Source organism: Manihot esculenta, chromosome 10 (genome assembly GCF_001659605.2).
Source record: "Manihot esculenta cultivar AM560-2 chromosome 10, M.esculenta_v8, whole genome shotgun sequence".
Lineage (NCBI taxonomy): Eukaryota > Viridiplantae > Streptophyta > Magnoliopsida > Malpighiales > Euphorbiaceae > Manihot > Manihot esculenta.
Genome location: NC_035170.2, coordinates 2,219,214 through 2,241,138, shown reverse-complemented (window position 1 = coordinate 2,241,138; position 21,925 = coordinate 2,219,214). Strand labels below are relative to the sequence as shown.

The 21,925-nt window shown below is 33.2% G+C and overlaps 3 protein-coding genes across 3 annotated transcripts; 2 read left to right on the top strand and 1 right to left on the bottom strand.

Annotated features, from left to right (window-relative positions):
• Positions 1 to 8,124: 8,124 nt before the first annotated feature.
• LOC110624871 (putative disease resistance protein At1g50180) lies at positions 8,125 to 10,321 on the top strand. The gene has a single exon (XM_021770292.2). It carries the CDS (start codon positions 8,350 to 8,352, stop codon positions 9,961 to 9,963), a length of 1,614 nt encoding a protein of 537 aa, XP_021625984.1. The 5' UTR covers positions 8,125 to 8,349; the 3' UTR covers positions 9,964 to 10,321.
• On the bottom strand, positions 10,086 to 14,059 carry LOC110624965 (putative disease resistance protein At1g50180). The gene is given in 3 exon segments (XM_043961135.1): positions 10,086 to 10,288; positions 10,488 to 13,488; positions 14,010 to 14,059. Coding segments are annotated over 3 exon segments (3,096 nt in total). The 3' UTR covers positions 10,086 to 10,243.
• Positions 14,060 to 16,887: 2,828 nt separating this feature from the next.
• On the top strand, positions 16,888 to 21,562 carry LOC110624872 (folylpolyglutamate synthase). The gene is made up of 10 exons (XM_043961130.1): positions 16,888 to 17,003; positions 17,183 to 17,216; positions 17,543 to 17,626; positions 17,745 to 17,801; positions 17,935 to 17,995; positions 18,234 to 18,289; positions 18,422 to 18,499; positions 20,065 to 20,229; positions 20,308 to 20,601; positions 21,536 to 21,562. The coding sequence occupies exons 1-10, from the start codon at positions 16,888 to 16,890 to the stop codon at positions 21,560 to 21,562; spliced, it is 972 nt and encodes a 323-aa protein (XP_043817065.1).
• The last annotated feature ends 363 nt before the right edge of the window (positions 21,563 to 21,925 follow it).

Here is a 21,925-nt window from a genome sequence, read left to right as displayed (position 1 = left end):
TTATATTTTTAAATTTTAATAAATTTTTATTAAAATAATAATAAAAGTCTATATTTAATTTTATTATAATTATATTATATTTTTTTTACCAATTAAAAATATCAAAATTACAACATCAATACAATATCATCACACCCAATAAGTAAAGTTTAAAATTAATCGAAATTTTATAATAATAATAATAATTTAATTTTTAATTTAAATAGTAATTTTATAATAATAATAATTTATTTTGATTTTATTTTAATTAAATTTATTCTCAATTATTTTTTTAATTTATCTAATATACTTACTATTTAATATTATTTTTAAAATTATTTTAAAAAAATAATTTTATTAAATATATTAATTATAAAATATTTTAAAATTTTAAAATAATATTTAATATGATTCAATTTAAAAATATTAATTTTTTTTATAAATTATTCTTTTAATTCTCACTCACAATATTAATCCACAGAATTTTAAAAAATTAATAATGTATGAATTAAATATTTAATTGTCAAACTTGACTTAATTAAATGATTTCAAATATATGTAATTTATTTAAAATTATAAATTTAATTTTTATTCTGTTATTTTTTAAAAAATTTATTAATAAAATAAATAATTGTTAAAAAAATATATTTTTAGTTTTGTTATAATTTTATTTCAAAATTTTAAATTATTATTAATTTTATTTTAAAATTTGCTTGACATAACAAATAACATGGTAAATTTATTAATTTTTAACGATATAACTATTGATAAAATATAATTAAAATAATTTTAAAAATTTTAATTTTAATTTAAAAAATATAGATATAATTATAGTAAAATAAAAATATATAATTTTTTTTGCTATTAATTTTTTTTATTATTGAGAGAAAATAAAATTTTAAAATATTAAAAGATTTTTAAAAGAAGTCAGCTTAGTTTGGAGGTTTTTAAATTCTTAAATAGGTGGAACCTAACTCGCAAATAACTTGTAAAGATTGTTTTTCATTAGATAAAAAATATTTAATTCAAAAATTATATATATTTATTACAAATTTAATATTCTCTTAATATGGGAGGGAAGTCCTCCTCACTGCTTAGGACATTACAATATAAATATTCAATTTAAATTTATTAAAGTATCCATACAATTTGAGAAAAACATTCCATTTATTTTTGAAAAATAATTTATATTTAAAAAATATTAAATTTTTATATTTAATAAAATGACTCACACTTTTCAAAATAAAAAGTTACTTTTCACCTTTAATATTTTTATTAAAATTTTTATATATAAATTTTTAATATATTTTATTTATTTAAATTAAAATTAAATAATGATGAAAAAATATTTTACAGAAAATATTTTTATTTTTCAAACACCAGTTCTCCATTTTGAAAAACAGATTTGATGATAGTGCAGAGACGGCAGCTCACATTGATGATGGATTGGACATAGCGCATGCATCGGTCGGTTAATGTGGGCTCATTGCACAGAGTCCCCATTCATTGCTCAACTAACTCCTCGAAGACTCTTTATGTTTGCTGATGAATGATGATCGACTATTTCTGGCGTCTATTAACGGCGACTTTCCTGTAAGTGTTTGGCGAGAAAGAAAAATAAACACTTTCATCAGTTGACGGTGAAAGCTGAGAAGTATTTTAGGGTAAAATATATTTTAATTTCTCAATTATAATACATCTCTTATTAATTCTTACATTGTGAAAATTCATTATAATAGTTTTTGACATTTCAATTGTTATATGAAATAGTTTGTGAGATTAAGTGTTAAACAGACGTTAATCTATGGAAAAAATTGAAGTAATTGAGTGCTAGGGTCAGATTCCGGTGATGATCCGACGATCTTCTAGCTATCTTGCTTGGACCTGACTCCTGACAGGTCAGCTTTTTTCTTTTTTATAGCTTTGGAGTATTTAAAATTTTTAATTAAATTTTTATTTTTTTCACTCTTTTAATATATTATATTTTTAATTTATTTTATATTATATAATTATAAAAAATTTAATTTAAATTAATATATTATTAATTATAAATAATATTTATGATTAATTAATTAATTTATAATATATTATATAAAATAAATAAAAATATACATATAAATATATGGAATAATATATAAAATGATATAAAATTTTTTAATAAAATAAATAAATAAATAAAATAAAATAATATAATATAATATTAAAAAATATATATATATAAACAATAATATTTTTTTCGTTAAAAATAATGTAAAGAGTTAGGAATAATATTGTGATATTTTAATATTTTATATTAAAAGGATGTAAAAAATAGTAGGCAGCAATTGAAGATTATCTGAACAGTGAAAGAAGTGATTGGCGGCTGCTTTGCGGGTGAGGCAACTTCTTCGACAACTGATGATTGGATTTGATCTCCAAAAAGGAGAGTGTGGGAGCCAACAGTATAAAATTAAATTGAATTAAATTAATTAAAAATTAAAATTTTAATATTTATAAAAATTAAATTAAATTAATTTTAATTAAAAATTAAATTGAATTAAATTTTTAGTAAATTTTTTATTTTTTATATTTTATTTTTAATATTTTAAAAATTAATTAAAATATTTTCATTTTAATATAATTTAATAATTTTTATTATTAAAAATAATATATAATTATTATTAAATTAATTTGATTTAATTTTTTTAATTTGAAACTGAATCGAATTAAAAAGCAGAGAGCAGGAAAACTAGGGATATAAAAGGATAGAGTATCCATAAAATTTAGAGTATCCAAACCCGAACCCGATTATACATAAAATTTTCGAATTCATCTCAAATCCGTTTAGTATTTTAATTTTATTACCCGTACCCATTCTAAATCTATTTAACAATACCCATACAATATCCGAATCCGACCCAACCCAATTTTCTTAAATTCAATTCAATGAAAAAAAAATAAAAATTTAGATATTATAACCAAAATATCAAAACTGAATTAGAAAAACCTAACAGTAAAAATATCAGAGAAATGCCCAGCAGTAGAAACATTAGAGAACAATAATCAAATAACAAATAATTAGATTTTTTAACAATATACAAGTAATCAAATTAATTGTTCATGAATTCTAAAATTCTTTAATCACATAAAAGATCTTGATTATCAAAAAATTTGATTGCAAATCTGAAGAGAGTTCCAGGAGATGTCGCTGACGCCGATTGTGGAGAGGCAAGGTGTAACAGCCCAGAAACCAGTACCCCTTTGTAACGGTCTAAACTGCCACCGGCGCTAGGATTCAGATCGGCTTAAGGCCGCCGAGACCCGTAGCAAGCCTGCTATAAAACCTGAACAACTGAAATAATCCCATACATGATCAAATATGTCCATAAAAACTCAAAACTTTTTTTATACTAAAGATACTAAGCTTGGACTGAACATATACTATGCACTCTGATTAGGGATGTAAACGAGTAGGGTACCCGTAAAATTCAGAGTACCCAAATCCGAACCCGATTATATATAAGATTTCCGAACCCGTCCTAAATCCGTTTAGTATTTTAATTTTACTACCCGTACCCGTTATAAATCCGTTTATCAATACCCGTAAAATACCCGAACCCGATCGAAACCGATTTTTTTAAATTAAATTCAATGAAAAAAAAATTAGATATTATAACCCAAATATGCACAACTCAGCACCAGCAGAAAAAATATTGGAGAAATGCCCAGCAGTAGAAACATTGGAGAACAATAATCAAATAATAAATAATTAAATTTTTTAACAGTATCCAAGTAATCAAATTAATAGTTCATAAATTCTAAAATTCTTTAATCACATAAAAGATTTGATTATCAAAAAATTTGATTGCAAACCTGAAGAGATTTCCAGTCAAAGGAGATGTTGCTGATGCCGATTGTGGAGAGACAAGGGGTGTCTCCGGCTGGCGTCAGTGAAAAGGGGGAGAGAAATCGGAAAGAGTAGATGTCACCGACTGAGGAGAGAGAAGGAGATGTCGCCGGGAGAGAAAGGAGACATCGCCGGTGTCGACTGGGCTGCCGGCACTCGTCCGTGAAGTGGGGGAGAGAGGCGTTGATAGGAAGTGGGACTGTGAAAGATGTTAGCGACTGGAGAGAGAATGAGATATCGATGACTGGGGAGAGAGAAGAAGGAGACGTCGCCTGTGCCGACTGGCCTGCGCCGGCAGTCATCAGTGAAGTGGAGGAGAGAGGCGTCGATCGGGAATTGTGGGAAGGGAAGCAGGGGAGAGAGGGGAGAGTGGGGAGAGAGGCACCGACAGAGACAGGAAAGTAAAAATGAAAAAAGAGAATTAAGGATTAGGGTTAGGATTAGTTTTATTATATACTAATCAGGTTCGGGTAACGGGTATCCGATCATTTAATTCCAAACCCTACCCGAATCCGAAACGGGTAAAATTTTTTAAATCCGAATCCGCCCAAATCCGTTTTGTAAAAATCCAAACCCATTCTAATAGGGTCTGGGCGGATCGGGTACCCGTAAAAATCCGCCCGCCTGACATCCCTAAGAGTGATACCTGCTAAGGTACCATACAGTTGCTGTAAACATAAAAAAACCCCTTACTGGAGCCCTCAACAAATGCTCCAGTTGGGTCAACATCTCAGGCACCAAGCTTAGATCTCATCAACATAAACTCATAAAAACAATAAAACTTATCATAAAAGCTGTAAACTTCACTTAAAATCTTTCTTAAAACTTTCTTTCATTTACCCGGTCTAACTTGTATGCCCTATGTCTGAAAATATAGAACCACATCTAGATGGGTCAGCATAATACATCAGGCTGTGTTAAACACATTTCTCATCAAGAAAAATAAAACAGGATCCTTATACAAAGGAATTATCCATAAATTAGGGACAAGCACAAACTATAACTCTGTATACATTACATGTCAAAACATGTCTATATATAACTGTACATAAAATAATTTACATCATATCATTAAACAATAAGATACATGTCCACTAAACTTCTATTACATAAACATAACTTTAGCCATACTCTTTACTCTTGCTGACTCTGTCCTCTCTCTGTGGCCCTGAAAACATGGGGTTAAGGGAGTGAGGTGAGCTAAAAAGCCCAGTGAGTAGAAACCATAAAAACAATTCATTCATTCATTCATTGCATGCTTTCATGTAATGCATCACATCACAAGTCTTTCACATCTCGGATTAGACATGACCCCAGAACTCTCTTTGTCGGTGCCCGGCCCCTAAAGGAGCTCTCAAAGGTCACTACATGCTCTAGTGCCCGGCCCCTACTGCGGAGCTCACACAGGTCTTATCTAGGCATAACAGATCACGGGCTACTGAGATCGCCTTGGTCCATCCCATCAACAATGATAATAATGCAGTGCAACATATTCGTGATCTCTAATGCAATACAACCTAGTATCACATGGCATTCATGATGCGTGTCTCATGCTCATACTGTCATTACCTTTAAACATTAACTTTAAAACATGCATAGTTAGTTCTACTCACCTGTGACAACTGCTGAGCAGTCTCTGTAACTCTAACTCTGTGTGGGCCACCTCGGTTCCTCGGGTCCGATCCTACACAGGTGGACTCAAATGAGGTACCGAACATACTCTAACATAACTATAAACATCTCCCCAAAAACCCCCTAAAACATCATAAACATACATGGAAAAACAGGCAAAGGAAAGCTGGATAGAGGTCTTTCGGCGGCAGGTTCGGCAGCCGAACCCTACCTCCAGAGACGAAAGTCAGGCACTTTCGGCGGCACCTTCGGCGGCCGAAAGTACTTTCCAGAGCCGAAAGTCCAAGTTCGGGGGTAAGGTTAGGCGGCCAAACCAAGCATCCACAAGCAGGTTCGGCGGCCGAAACCACCTTCGGCGGCCGAACCTGAGTTCATCCAGAACTCAGCTACTTGTGCATACAAGCCTCCTAAACCCTCCAAACACCCAAAACATGCATCCAACCTCTCCCAAAACAAAATTATTAAATTATTCTTTTTTATTATTGAATTATTTAAGAATTATTATTTATATTATTATTTAATCATTTAAATTTGCGAGTTATTTTTTCATTAGATAAAAATATAAATTACTTTTCAAGAATAAATGGAAGATTGTTTAGAATTTAGCTTAACTTTTATTCTCATATGAACTAGAATTTTTTCTAAAAAAATTCTAAAGATTGTTTAGGAAACCTAACTCGCAAATAACTTCTAAAGATTGTTTTTCATTAGATAAAAAATATTTCATTCAAAAATTATATATATTTATTACAAATTTAATATTCTCTTAATATGGGGGGGAAGTCCTCGTCACTGCTTAGGACATTACAATATAAATATTCAATTTAAATTTGTTAAAGTATCCATACAATTTGAGAAAAACATTCCATTTATTTTTGAGAAGTAATTTATATTTAAAAAATATTAAATTTTTATATTTAATAAAATGACTCACACTTTTCAAAATAAAAAGTTACTTTTCACCTTTAATATTTTTATTAAAATTTTTATATATAAATTTATTAATATATTTTATTTATTTAAATTAAAATTAAATAATGATGAAAAAATATTTTACAAAAAATATTTTTATTTTTCAAACACCAGTTCTCCATTTTGAAAAACAGATTGATGACAGTGCAGAGACGGCAGCTCACATTGATGATGGATTGGACATAGCGCATGCATCGGTCGGTTAATGTGGGCTCATTGCACAGAGTCCCCATTCATTGCTCAACTAACTCCTCGAAGACTCTTTATGTTGGCTGATGAATGATGATCGACTATTTCTGGCGTCTATTAACTACAACTTTTCTGTAAGTGTTTGGCAACCAAGAAAAGAAAAGAAAAAGATAAAGACACTTTCATCATTTGACGGTGGAAGCTGCGAAGTACTTTAGGGTAAAATATATTTTAATTCCTCAATTATAATACATCTCTTATTAGTTCCTACATTGTGAAAATTCACTATAATAGTTTTTGACATTTCAATTGCTACATGAAATAGTCTGTGAGATTAGGTGTTAAACAGACGTTAATCTATGAAAAAAATTGAAGTAATTGAGTGTTAGGGTCAGATTCCGGTGATGATCCGACGATCTTCCTGCTATCTTAGTCATGTCCAATCTAATTATTGTCACAGTAAAAAAGCAGAAAGGAGGAAAACGGAGTCCCCATTCATTGCTCAGCTGACTCCTCAAAGACTCTTTATCTTTGCTTTTTCTTTTTTTTTTTGAAATTATCTTTGCTCGTTTGTTTTTCCCCAATCATATAAAATTTCAATTTAGTTCGTTTGTTTTTCGATAATGTTAGCCAAATTAAAAGATTAGTGATAATAAAATGTGAATAAAATATGTTGACGTGGCTACTCAATCAGTAATTTTTTTTATTGATGTGGGTCTCTACTTTATCTGAGCCAATTTTAATCAAAGAATAAAAAAATATAACTATTCAATTAATATAGGAATTAATTTTCTAATACGAAATCCGCTTGAATTAGCCCTATTAAGTAGAAATTATATTTTTGTAATGTTGGGCCACGTGAATATAGTTTGATGCTGATGAATTCAGCAATTTACATTGGTCTTAAACCATAAATAGGACATAAAATGTTTTATTCCATGCTAAAATAAGTTGTTTTTTCATTTTAAACTAAAATTGAAACAACATTATAAATTATTCTTATAAATAAGTCTCCTGTTCTGAATTCCCTATTTATATTATAAACAAGTCTTCTATTATAAAATATTTTAATTAAAGGGTAATTTTTGTCATGTTTTTTGCACCCTATCTATTTTAGCTTGGATTAGTGTCAATTTTTCAACCAGAATTGATTATTAAATTATTTTTTTTTAGGAAATTACCATCTAAATATGGTTGAATTCATATGAATTTAAAAATTTTAGTTAAAATTAAAAAATTAATTAGCTAAATATTATGAAATTATATAAATAACCGGCTAAAATATAAAATTTAGCTTTGCCCGTGTAAATTTACATTAAATAGAATTACTTTTTCATCCTTAGTTATATCATAATTAATAGATTTATTTTTATATTTTAAAGATCAACACGTTAAAGACACTTTATCTTCGTTTTTTCCTTTTTTTCTTTGAAATTATCTTTGCTGGCGTCTATTGGCTGCAACTTTCATTAAGGGATAAGAACAGAGAAATTTATAATGGAATTGCCTGCACACCTTCTGATCACGTGGCTAACTAAGATGAAGGAAAGTTTCAGAAATCTGCTATAATAAATTACCACCGCTAACCACCTTTGACGAACGTTAAAGACACTGCTCATCTCAGGCAGAACAAACTCTTCCGATTTTCCCTTCTTGGTAACATAAAAAAAAAAGACACTGGAACGAGAAGAATGGCCGAGGCTGTTGTTTCTGAGGCTATTCAAAGAATTGCTGATTTGCTCATACAAGAAGCAGTTTTTCTGCATGGGGTGCAGGGTGAAGTTGATCGATTGCAAGATGAACTCAAGCGAATGAAATGCTTCTTGAAAGATGCCGACCGTCATCATCATGAAGATGAGCGAGTGCGCAACTGGGTAGCTGAAATCAGAGACCTCGCTTATGATTCTGAGGATGTCATCGATACCTTTCTTCTTAAAGTTGCAAGGGGTAGAGGAGAAGGTGTACGCGGGTTCATTAACAAGGCTTTTTTCATGTTCACTAAGGCTTCCTATCTCCACAGAATAGGAACCCAGATCACATATATCCGATCTAAGATGGAAGATATAAACAAAAGTATGCAGACCTACGGCATCCAACTTGTTGAGGGAGAAGGAACTAATTATAAGAGACAACAACGATACAGAAGACCGGATCCACATGCTGAGGAAGAGTATGTCATTTGTTTGGAGGCTGTAATAAGTGATCTTAAAGCGCGGTTGATGATGGAGGAAGAGCAAGTCCGTGTTGTTTCCATAGTGGGGATGGGAGGGCTAGGCAAAACCACTCTTGCCAAGAAGATATACAATGACGTTGATGTGAAGCAAAACTTCGATTTCCAATCTTGGATCTTCATATCTCAGCAATTCTCTGTCAAGGAAGTTGTCGTTCGAATCCTTATGGATGCTGCATCCAACGAAGATAAAGCAAAGTTATTGGAAGATATGAAAGGGGGACAACCACTTAAATCCAAGGTGGGAAAGATGAAGGAAGATGAAGAATTCAAGTGTTTGTTGGAAAGGATGAAAGAGGAAGATCTGATTAGAAGACTTCATAGTACGTTAATAGAGAAGCGTTACTTTGTGGTTCTTGATGATATTTGGACAACTGAGGCCTGGGATTATTTGAAACCTGCTTTTCCAAATGGTAAGAGAGGAAGCAAAGTTTTATTTACCACCCGAAACACGGTGGTCGCTTCTCATGCTGATCCACAGAGCTCAGTGGTGGAACCACCACTGTTGAAGGACGACGAAGGCTGGGAACTTCTTAAAAGGAAAACATTCCCAAAAGATATTCTTATAGAGGATGGTTGCCCACCAGAATTTGAGAAATTAGGAAGGGAAATGGTGAAAAAATGCAGAGGATTGCCATTAGCAATTGTTGTACTTGGAGGCCTATTGGCAACTAAGAAGTCATTAAAGGAGTGGAATAGTGTGCATGAAAATATTATTGCACACTTTATCAAGTGGGAACAACGACATCAATATGGAGGAGTGTATGGGATATTAGGTTTGAGCTACGACGACTTGCCTTTCCATTTGAAGCCATGCTTTCTCTATCTTTCTCAATTTCCAGAGGACTGGGAGTTTGGGAAAAGGGAATTGATTCGAATGTGGATTGCCGAAGGCTTCATATTGCAACCATCAATAGGTGGAGAAGAAGAGACGATGGAAGATGTGGGTGAAGAATATTTGGAAGAGCTGACAAGTAGGTGTATGGTTCAAGTAAGCGAAAGAGATCACACTGGAATAGGTGTGAAAAGATGCAGAGTTCATGATCTGATACACATACACACACTTCCATATTAACATTTTTAGGAAGGTCCATCACTGTCCACCTGTGTCTCTATTCAACCTATATCCATCCTTTGCATAAGATTTGTTGATCATCTCTCTATTATCATCGAAAATTTAAAATCAACACTCAGATAACACAGTAAAAATCTGTCAGGAATTTGCATTACAACGTGAAAAGAAAATTTTAAAGTGACAGTATTGGAGTAGGATCAGATGGATGTGATCAATTATGCAACACAAGAACAAAGGTTGTGATGTGAAGACGGTAACTTTGGCATTTTCAGCAACGTGGTCACTCCTCCATCGAGTCTTCCGAGTCCGTTTCCAATTCATCAACCTATGACCAAAAAGAAAGATTCTTTTAGTTAAACTTGCATATCTGTTTTAAGTCATGGATAATATTGGAAATTTCTTTTTTTCTCTTGATTTTTTGATTTAGTGCAAAAATAAAAAATATAATTTCTTGAATTTTCAGGTAATTTGAGCTTAAATTAAGACTTATGTGCTAACTAAGTCAAAAAGTTAAATAAAATTACCTTGCATCCCCATGAATAGTCAAATGAATGGATGCGTATGTGCTGCATCTTGTCAAAATCCTCTCCTTCTACTCCATCAATCACTTGAACCCTCTTTGCAAATGCTGCCATGTCGATGATTTTCAATTCTTGGAGGCTAACGAGGAACTTGATACCTTCTGGAATCATCCTCAGTTTCTTTAGAGCCTTTATTTTTAAAGTCCTGAGACAGGGCATTGCACCTTCCTCTATTTGCCATTCTTCTAATTCTAACTCTTCAATTGTAAGAATCTCAAGTCTCGGAAATCCATTCGCAGAGCACACAAGTTCAGAACCCTCGTAAGATAATGTATGCAGGAACAGAAACCTCAAATTATGCAACTTATTTCCCAGAATACTCATTGGATCTTGCTTTAACAGAGAATGAGACAAAGTTAACTTGGTGAGGCTTTCTGGCAGGAATTTTAGATTGTGACGGAGTGATTCGTCGGGATCTTCTAGTATTTTTCCTTGTAACTCTAGTTTCGTGAGATGATCACAACGTGAAAGTGATTCCAAATTTGGAAATGAACCCTCTTCTGAGATCGACATCTTCAAGCTACTAAGACGGCCTTGTTCAAAAATGCGAGATTTTAGGACAACATCCACTTCCTGTGTTTCTTTGAAATATATTCCTAAATTTCTAACATTAGTCAATTTGCACAATGCATTGTTTGCAATTAGATTCTTAGCTCGTACCCACTTCAAAGTCTCCAAGTGTGTTAATGTATCCAGCCGCAATTGCCCATCAACTTCAGGCTCTACTAACAAATGTCTCAAATTTTCTAATTTCCATAGCACATCAGGTAAGCTTTCCAAAGAATTTTTTCGTACGTCAAGGGTGTACAAACTCTTCAAGTTACCTATGGATGCTGGTAAAGAAGTGGAGACCACAAAAAGATACTTCGTTGTTACCCATAATCCAGTATTTCTCAATCCAAGATATCTTAAGTGAATCAAATTGCCAATATCTCCAGGTACATGATATTTGCTCAGATATATATTCTCAAGATTTAAGATTCTAAGCAGTCGAAAATGGCTGAGAATGTAAATTTCTTGCCCCCTAGTCATACGATATTTGTCTTGATCAACAAAGTAATGAAGGGAACGAAGATGTGGATCACCACATTTTACCAACGGCACATAGAATCTCTTACCAGCATTGTCTCCATCGATACGAGGATGAACAGCAATTCTTCGTGGCTGGCTCGTTGCTGACTTCAAAAAGCGAGATTTAGTGTTTGTTGCAAACTCGTCTCGGTGTTCAATGCCTCCAGCGAAATGCTCATCTCCTGCCTTTGATATACAGATATCTCGCATCAGACTATGGATGCGGCAAATTTTGACATGAATTCCAGTGTGGTCCCTTTCAGTTACTTGAACCATGCACCTGCTTACAAGCTCTTCCAAATATATTTCAGCCAAATCTTCCATTGTTCGGTTTGCTGAATCCTGCGATTGTGCTAGAAAGCCTTCAGCAATCCACATTCGAATTAGTGTCCTCTTGTGAAACTCCCAATCCTCTGGAAATTGGGAAAGATAGAGGAAGCATGGCTTCAAGTGATAAGGCAAATCATGGTAGCTCATAGCTAATATCCCATACACTCCTCCATATTGATTTTTGCGTTCCAACATAGCAAATTGTGCAATAACGTTTTTCTGAACTGTCTTCCACTCATTCAAAGATTTTTTTGTTGCCAATATCCCACCAAGGACAACAACAGCTAAGGGCAATCCTCCACATTTTTTCACCATTTCCCTCCCCAAAATCTCAAGATTTCGTGGGCAACTCTGCTCGACGGGAAATGCTTTTCTACTGAGAAGCTCCCATGCTTCATTATTTGTCAAAAATGGCGGTTCCATTGGAGTTGTCGACGGATCAGCATAATAAGCAAGGCTTTAGTTACGGGTTGTGAACAAAATTTTGCTTCCTTTCTTCCCATTTGGGAAAGCTCGTTTTAAACAATCCCATGCTTCAGTATTCCAAATATCATCGAGCACCACCAAGTATCGCTTTTGCTCTAACACTTTATAGAGCTTTTTAACCAAATCCTCCTCTTCCATCCTTTCCAACATGGATTTCAGCGATTGTTCCTCTTTCATGGACTCCATATTAGTAGATGCAAAAAGCTTTTCCTCCTTTATTGCTTCCAACTTTGACTTATCTGTAGTAGACGCAACATCAATCCAGATTCTTACCAACAGATCTCTTGCAGTGTATTGTTCCAACTTTGACTTATCTGTAGTAGACGCAACATCAATCCAGATTCTTACCAACAGATCTCTTGCAGTGTATTGTTGAGATATGAAGACCCAAGCACAACAATCAAAGTGTTGCTTCACATTAATGTCATTGTATATGTTCTTGGCGAGAGTTGTTTTACCAAGTCCCCCCATTCCTACTATGGAAACAACCTGGCGTCGCTCTACTTCCATCATCAACTGAGCGTTAATATCCCTCCTGATTGCGTGAAAGCTGATCACGTCGTCCTCATCATGTGGATAGGATCTTCTCAGTCGTTGTTGCATCTCACTTGCAGAACCTGGAACCGCTCTTTCAGCATCAAGTTTGATGTCAAAAGTCTGCATACTAGCAGAAATTGCCTGAGTCTTGTTTCGGATGGATTCGATCCGGCTCTTGATCACACGGAGACGAGGAACTTTTGTGAAAATAGAGCTAACCTTCTTGGTGATTCCACGTGCTCCTTCTACTCTACGTGTTGCAATCTTAAGAATATAGGATTCTATTACATCCTCAGCATCATAAGCTACGCCTCTGATTTCAGCAACCCAGTTCCAAACACGCTCATCTTGATATTGCTTGCAGTCTGCATCCTTCAAGAAAGACTGGATCCGTCTCAGTACTCCTTGCAGACTCTCAACATCTTCCTTCACATCTCTCAGAAAAGTTAATTCTTGAGTAAGCAAGTCGGCGATTCTTTGGACACTAAAGCAACGACAACCTCTGCCATTGTTTTTTCTTCTTTACCCGACCAGAAACAATCATAAACTTTTGTCCGTAAAATTTTGGATGAACAACGCTCAACTCGAGACAGTGGAGTTGGGCCTCTAATCCCGGGCTGAAGTTTTATAATCTTAATCTCGGAGACAGTTTCCCAATGAAAAAAAAATCTCGGAGACCGATTTCATAATGTTATCATTCCCGTGATTGATGGAGAAAGCTTGGAAAAAAGAAAAATCGACAAAGAACAATAATTCCAGTCACGACAAAGCTTTCCTGTCAGAGCATTATTAAGGGAAACATACGGACCTGCGATGTAAAATTATAACGAGATGTATATAAAATTTTACGTATTCATGTTATAGATTTACATAGATAGTCTTACTCTTTTTCTCATCTTTTCTTTTTCATTTTTCTAACAGTAATACTAATTTCTCATAAACTGTACTAATGGTTTCTCAACTAAACCGATTATCTTTTTGCACTTCGCTTATATACAGGCCTGCCTGCAACCAAAAGATTTCAGTATTTAGAGAAGTCACCCCCTGCCTATCTCAATAAGAACCTCAATCTGCTCTCTCAGAGGAGTCATGAACAGATGCAAACCAATGGGCAAATGGACAGCCAAGTTAGCAAGCAAGTCAGTTGTTTTATTTGCTTCTCTGTAACAATGATTGAAACGAAGCTTATAACGACGATTTGACCAACTCTTGAAACTGCTACAAGAAGTTAGCAAACTGAATGTTACTGGAGTTTTTATGAAAAACTAGGGAAAAAAAAAAAAGAAAAAACAGAGGAAATTTCTTCATTTGTTAAAACCCTGCTTACTATTTCCGTGTGAAGAACACATCCCGTTATCCAGTTGCATAAAGATATGTAGAATATGGAATATACAATGGGTGAGAGATGAAAGATAAATCAATTAAAAGCTGAGAATTTATTGAGTAGTTAAAAATCTTGAGAGGACGAAGGAAGAAGAAAGTATAGCACCAGAAAGTAGAGAAATGAGTTTTAAATATTTGTAAGAAGTAAGAAATATGAGCAAACAAATATGACCACATAAGAAAAGATATTATTATTTTACTGTTCGAAAATCCATTAATTTTTTTTTAATAAAAAATCCATTAATTTTTTAGAATTAAAATAAAATAAATAACAACCGCATTTCACTTTCATTTGTATCACATAATTCATATGTAATTGATATAATAAATCATTAATATATTTTCACAAGAGTTACGTAGAATTATAGTGTATTTTATAAGAATTCAAAATACTCCTTCAAGTTTCAACAACCGACACTTTTTGTTTCAACTCGATGCAATTAAAAGATAGTTCGACATTCACAAGAAAATAAACTAACTAGAAGACAAAGACCGTATTTTTTAAGCAGAGAGTGAGAAGCAATTTTTTATAAGAGGATAAAGAGTTTCTTGATTTATAATCTGAATGAGATGAAAGTATATGACGTTTTACCATATAACTAGTAAAGATTTAAATTTTAAATCATATTTTTAAAAAATAAAATTTATATAAAATAAATTAAAATTGGCTATTATCAATGATATATAAAATTTTATTTTGACTTTTATTTTTTTCGGCTTTATCTTAGGTGTATAATTTTTTTTAATTTATCACTCACACATAATAGAGTATGATGATATGGACATTGCAATTTTAATACTTAACAAATGGACTATGACCTATGCATACTTAAAAAGTTCAAATATTCTATTTCTGTTAGGTCAATATAACTGCTCGAATGATGAAATTCAAAAGAATTACAATATATATAATACCCTAAATTATTTATCATATTTAATATCCATATGATTTTAATTATTTTTTTATATGTCCATAATTATAATCTATTCACAGATAAATATAATTGACCGATCAATGAATACAAAACTAATGTGATATGTCTATATGGTATTCCTTACATCTTGATACTCTCAATCTTAATTCAATTTATTTTTGTAGAAATATTTCGTCAGTTCGCATCATTCATAATTATTTGATAATATCTTAAAATAAAAAATATTAAATTAAGTCTCAAATACCATATCAAAGTCCTAAAATTATTAATAAGATTAATGATAATCTTTAAGGTCTCACACATTAACAATAAGAGATCAGCGCTTATACTCCCATTATTGTTTATAATCACATATAGTATGAATTAAATACTACAATATCTTTTCCATTTTTAGTTTTATTTCTTAGATTTAGGTGTCACCATGTTCATGTGGTCATGGGTTCAATTTGCACAGATGGTGCCAAATGATAAATCTCTGAAACTTGCCAGTCCTCTCTGGTGATGAATTCCTGCAGAATATGGAGAGAGGCCATTAAGTGAGTGTTAAATATGTTCTTATCGTGCCTACTCTAATGATCTTGTTAGTCTCCATTTGAGAGAATGAAAGAGCCAGAGAGGAGAGAAAAAGAACCTTTATTTTGGTGTACATAGGAGAAAGGCACACTTGTCCATGTTCCTTAAACAAAATAAATATGATTTTCTTACAGTATTTGAATTTCCACTCAGTTTCCGTTCTTTAGGTGATAATATTTTGCCTTTGGATGGTTGTACTTGTACATCATTTTCATCCTAGTTTAAGATTTTGTGGTTTCTTGTTGACTGTTGCAGTGAGGACATTTGTGAAGAAAAGTTTTTGGCATACTTTTGGTGGTGTTATGATAGACTGAAGGTAACATAATTTTTTTGTTAACTCTTCCTACCTTGATGCAGCTAAGATTCGTTAGAAATGCATTTTAGTATGTGGATGCTTGACTTGATGTACAATATGCCTAACATCAAATTGTGGTGTATAGGTAAGTTATTTAACAAATTGTGAGAAATCTGAGGCAATTGAACTTTTAATGGAAGAGTTTTGCTGCTCATGTTCCATGAAACGATGGAAGTGTTGATGATTTACTTTAGTTCCGGAAAGGAATTGAAAGAGTCAGTTCCATTTTGCTTGAAGTTAGACCAAACCAAACCTTGGCTGCTCAGATTTCATTATTGAAAAGAACAAGATTTGTTTCTGTTGTCTGTTTTTTTTTTTTAAAAAAAATACTGTTTTCAGTTTAAAATTTTATTTGGTTTGCATTGAATCAGTTGCTTTGAGTGAATGATGTCTAGATTAATTAGAAAGGAATCTGAAGAGTAATATGATATTTCAGATATCTACATGATTGCATATGTTAATTGGATGTGTAATTAAGAATATGAATAAGGTTGATTCTTTCTAGTTATTTAGTTTGTGAGGGTCCCAACTGAGGAAGAGAAAATTGTATTGAATATGGTTTTGTTCAATAGTTTACTTGGATTGACATAAGCAGGTTCCTATTGAAGTAGCAATTTTTTTGACATGGAAAGAGCTGAAAAGTTTAATAATTTAATCCAAGAAAATAAAGATTATGGTAACTTATTGCTTTATGCACAAGAGCGAAGGACTGGTGGTAATCCATGATTGTATATTGCTCTGTATCAGTGCCACCATGAAGAGCATAATGTTGTATACACGGGTTACTTGGTAATCTTAGATTATCATTGGGTTCAGATTTCAAGTTTTCATCAATTGTAGGGGAAGATTTGGCGATAAGGGATATAATATACAATCGGAAAGCTGTTCTTCTTTGCTTGCTGCCTTTCTGTGTTGTGGTTGGGGATAGTGAGGGATGTAAAAACATTTGGTTTGATGGATATTTGCAGGGAAGATGATTTCTATGATACTTTTTCTATTTCTGTAATTGATATCTTATGATATCAATTTTATCTTCTCTTAAGTGGTTCACTTCTGTATACTTTTATGGATATAGGTTACACTTCAATGTACCTGCAGAATTTATTATCATAAGATAATGGTGAAACTGTAGCTAAACATAATGGCTGAAGAAAACCACTTATTCATTTTCTTGAACGTCATGCTATCATATCATGTATAATCATGGATGGAAAAGATGTTCTCTATTTTACTTAAAATCTCTATGTGTGTGTATGCATGCATGAAATTGTACGTGTTTATCTGTGGGCAATGATTTCTCTGGTGTTCAATTGAAAGTTTTTGTGTAGGAAAAAACTACTGAAGATATACCAATGCCTACTTACTTCCGCTTTCTCGCCTTGCTTGCCTTCAAGATATTTGCAGCAGAGCAGGTTTGATATGCACAGTTTTCAACTTCATTAACGTCCTCTCTCTATTTGGACTTTGCACATGTATGAGTTTTATTTCTGATGAAGATCGGATTCAGATTTACTAAATCTACATATGCAGGTAGATGTTGCTATTTTGGAGGTTGGATTAGGCGGAACGTTTGATGCAACAAATGTGGTATGTGTAATACTTATTTGAAAGAAGCAGTTTATTGAGAAACAAATACTGCTTTATGTTGAGATCTTCATGCTGGAAATCCTTTTATTTCTGTCTTACAACTAAAGTGAGTTGACACAGCATCATATTTCAGGTTCAAACACCTGTTGTGTGTGGTATCTCTTCCCTTGGATATGATCACATGGAGATTCTTGGTTAGTTCATCTAGTTATTTTAAGTTAGGTGATTGCTCATAGTTGTTTAACATTTAGTTAATTTTTAGTTAATTTCAGAACTAAAAAAGTCCCTAAATAATTGGTTGACATTATTTAATTACCGTATCCTCAATCCAGAGTTTGTCACATTCACATACTCTGCAGATAGACTTGTATTAGAGTTTAGTGTCATGCATTTCCAAACCTTTTTAGATCTCATAACATAATGCTTTGACAGGAAATACTCTCGGAGAAATTGCTGGAGAGAAGGCTGGCATCTTTAAGGTGTTCTTTGTAGCTACTACTCATTCAGGCATATAATCTATGCCAAGGGTTTTGCTTCTTAGCTTAATCCAGTTTGACTAACCATTACTGTTATTTTCTTTAATTTTTCATTTTAATTCATGTTCCCTCTTTTGAATACAGCATGGGGTTCCACCATTCACAGTGCCTCAACCTGATGAAGCAATGCATGTGCTTGAAGAGAAGGCTTCTAAGCGAGATGTAAGTAGCACAGTTCATGCACCACTTAGTTTTATTATCTACAATTCTACATAACTTAAGAAACGCTTGCTGAAACTTTGGCTTCAAAGTTCAAATGATAAAGATCGATGTTTGCCAGTCAACATTCATGACGTTCTCATCTCAGTCTTATGTGAATTGGTCCATCATTATAAATTGTGAATTTAATTTTGTGTTTAAACTAGAGTTCTTATTAGTCGTTAAACAATCAGGTTGAAGTAATAAGCTTTTATCAGTCTACTTCTTCTCTCAAGCCACAGATGCATTTAGTTCTCTGATAGCTTAAGCATTGGTAAATTATGGCCTCATATATGAGAGTTTGAGACTTTTATCATATCAGAAATCTCTATGGCACAAGCCTCAAACCCACACGCACAAGTAGATATGGAATCCAAAGATATGATAAACCCACCTCCTATGGCACCCCACACTTAGAGAAGCTGAAACACCAATGATTGAAGGATTTAGATGAGAATCCGACAAACGCCACAACGAATAGTTGATAAGTTAGCCAAGATTCCTGGTGCAATTGATGAAAGCAAATCCTTACTCTCACTCAAAGCAATACACGCCAAAGGCATGAAAATAATTCTGAAAATTTGATTAGAAGCTCCCTCTTACAATTGTTTCTTATCCTTATATAGTAAGGAGAAAAACAAATAAAACCCTAAGACACTCTTCTTGGGCCTGACTTAAACACATAAGACCCAGGCCTAATCACACACTAAAATAACACATAGGTATTAAAATATAAGCCCACAACATGGCCCAACACTCTAAAACTTAAAAGATAAAATATGGCCAGAATACAAGCCCAAACAAAACTAAAATAAAACAAGTGTTTAAATAATAAAACTAGTAAGCCCATCATAACAAAGTTTTGAATCTTCACAAAAGCCTTACTTGATCTTCACTTTAGGCTTTCCTTTATGTAGTTTTAGCCCATAGGTTTGATTAGGCTCCCTCAGCCTATGATTGCAAGTGTTGCACTAAATCTGTCCCATATGAATTAAAGCACGCCCCAAATATATATGGATTATATGAATATGATTTTGAACTACTCTTCGATCCATTGGAATGATATAAGTTTGCTCCACACCATTGTTAGAAATTTGTCCTATTGGATCCGTATCAATCATTATAAATTGTGAATTTAATTTTGTGTTTAAACTAGAGTTCTTATTAGTCGTTAAACAATCAGGTTGAAGTAATAAGCTTTTATCAGTCTACTTCTTCTCTCAAGCCACAGATGCATTTAGTTCTCTGATAGCTTAAGCATTGGTAAATTATGGCCTCATATATGAGAGTTTGAGACTTTTATCATATCAGAAATCTCTTCTATGTGTCCAAAAAGTCCTTGACTATGTGCTCTGTTTTTCTGAAGAAAATCACCACATAACTTTCCTGTAATTGGGAATTCATTGGTCCACACAAAAACTTGCTGCAATGGTTTCCTTAATAGGGCAAAGTTATCTCATTTATGCAGTATAGCAAAGGATCAAGTTACAGCCTTCTACGTATTACTCAGGAAAACATGTTTTTTGCAGGTACCTCTTCAAGTGGCGCCACCATTAGACTCCAACTTGCTGAATGGTCTAAAACTTGGTCTTGAAGGTGAGCACCAGTATATAAATGCTGGTCTTGCTGTTGCACTATCTTCTAAATGGCTTCAAAGGACTGATCACCTTGAAATCTCCTACTTGGAGCAAACCGTAAGTTATGTACATGTTTCTCTTTGCAAGCTTTGTTTTACTTGATAACATCTTCTTAAAGTTATCTGCATGGAACAGAGCTCACTACCTGAGCAGTTTATTAAAGGGCTAACAACAGCCTGTCTGCAAGGGCGAGCTCAAATTGTTCCCGATCGTTGTATCAACAATGAGAGCGATGGAGATCTTGTGTTTTATTTTGATGGAGCCCATAGTCCAGAAAGCATGGAAGTATGTGCGAGATGGTTTTCTCTTGCCATTAAAGATGACTACCCACAAAACACCTTGAATTGTCCATCACAGAACAATTTTCAATCCATGCTTGAATGTGTTGACAAGTACCATAATGGAAAATCTGGGAAAAATCTCATGCAGGTACTTATGGAAGTCTATACCTTGTTACTTATCCTGCTTTTCTGGATCTGGTAGATGAAGATGCAAATTGAAGTTGAAATTAAATAGGTTTCTGCAAGAAGACAGTTGTTTAGGTGGTTAGGTAAGGTTAATCCCTCAATGAGTACTGGCATCGCAGAGTAGATGGGGTGACTTAGGATTCCTTTAGATGGTGGTTTGACGCACACATGCGCATGGGTTGGCATGTTTGATACTTAGAAAGCTCTGACAACGCTAGCATAGAACCATTTCTTTGGACATAAGTTGCATTTGTCATTTAAAAACTCTGAATTGCATGCCAAGGAAAATGCCTCAGAAAGCAGAAATGAAGTAGGTTCTATATGAGTTGGCAAAATAATGTACTTCATAAAAAAAATTAAGTAATTTGAATGGAAGTCCTTCACATATATAGTTAACGTGAAGGTCACTACTCGCTACCAAGCCTGTTCATGGGGCCAAGGTCCTGCCTGACCTTTTCTTTTGCATCAAGAGCAAGAAGAATTAAGTTCTTATTTACCTCTGCAATCATTTACTGGTCCATAAACATGACCGTCTAATAGCATTTTGTTGTTAAACTATGTACACTTGTTAAAAAGATTCTTTCATCTGTTTCTATGGGCTTGCACACATGCATTATGAATTTTTGAACTTGATTATGGGTTAAACACTGGGTGTATACTGAGCTTGAAGTTTTGTGTATATCCAAGCAGATATTATTGTTCAATTGTATGTCAGTACGGGATCCTCAGCTGCTTCTTCCACGACTGATGAAAACATGTGCTACTCATGGTAAGTTCTTGAGCAAGAAGCATCTTCAGATGAAATTGGTTTAACACATTTTTAGGCGAAAGCCACCAAGTGAAATATTATGGCCGAGAACTGAAGTGAGCTATTTTCTTAAATTTTTATGCTATAGAATTATCCATCTGCTGATGCAAATTAGGTTGATAAGATTTATCTAGAGCTTGTTCTTCATAACCGGGGAATTCATGTTTTAGGTGTCTACTTCAAGAAGGCGTTATTTGTACCGAATATATCAGTGTATTTGATCAAGCTTAATTTAGCCACATTTTTATCATATTTATTATTGTTTATTTACACATTTTTTAATTTAATTTATGATTTTTATCTTATTTTTACAGAAAAGGAAGAAATTGGAAAATTGGAGAAAAAGTGCAGAAATTCACAGAATAGTGATTGGGTCAGCGATTTGCCCAAAACACTCAAATCACCGGGCAAATCACTTCGACAGCAGAAACAGACAGAGAGCAAAAATTGGACTGACTCACAGAAAAAGTGATCGGGT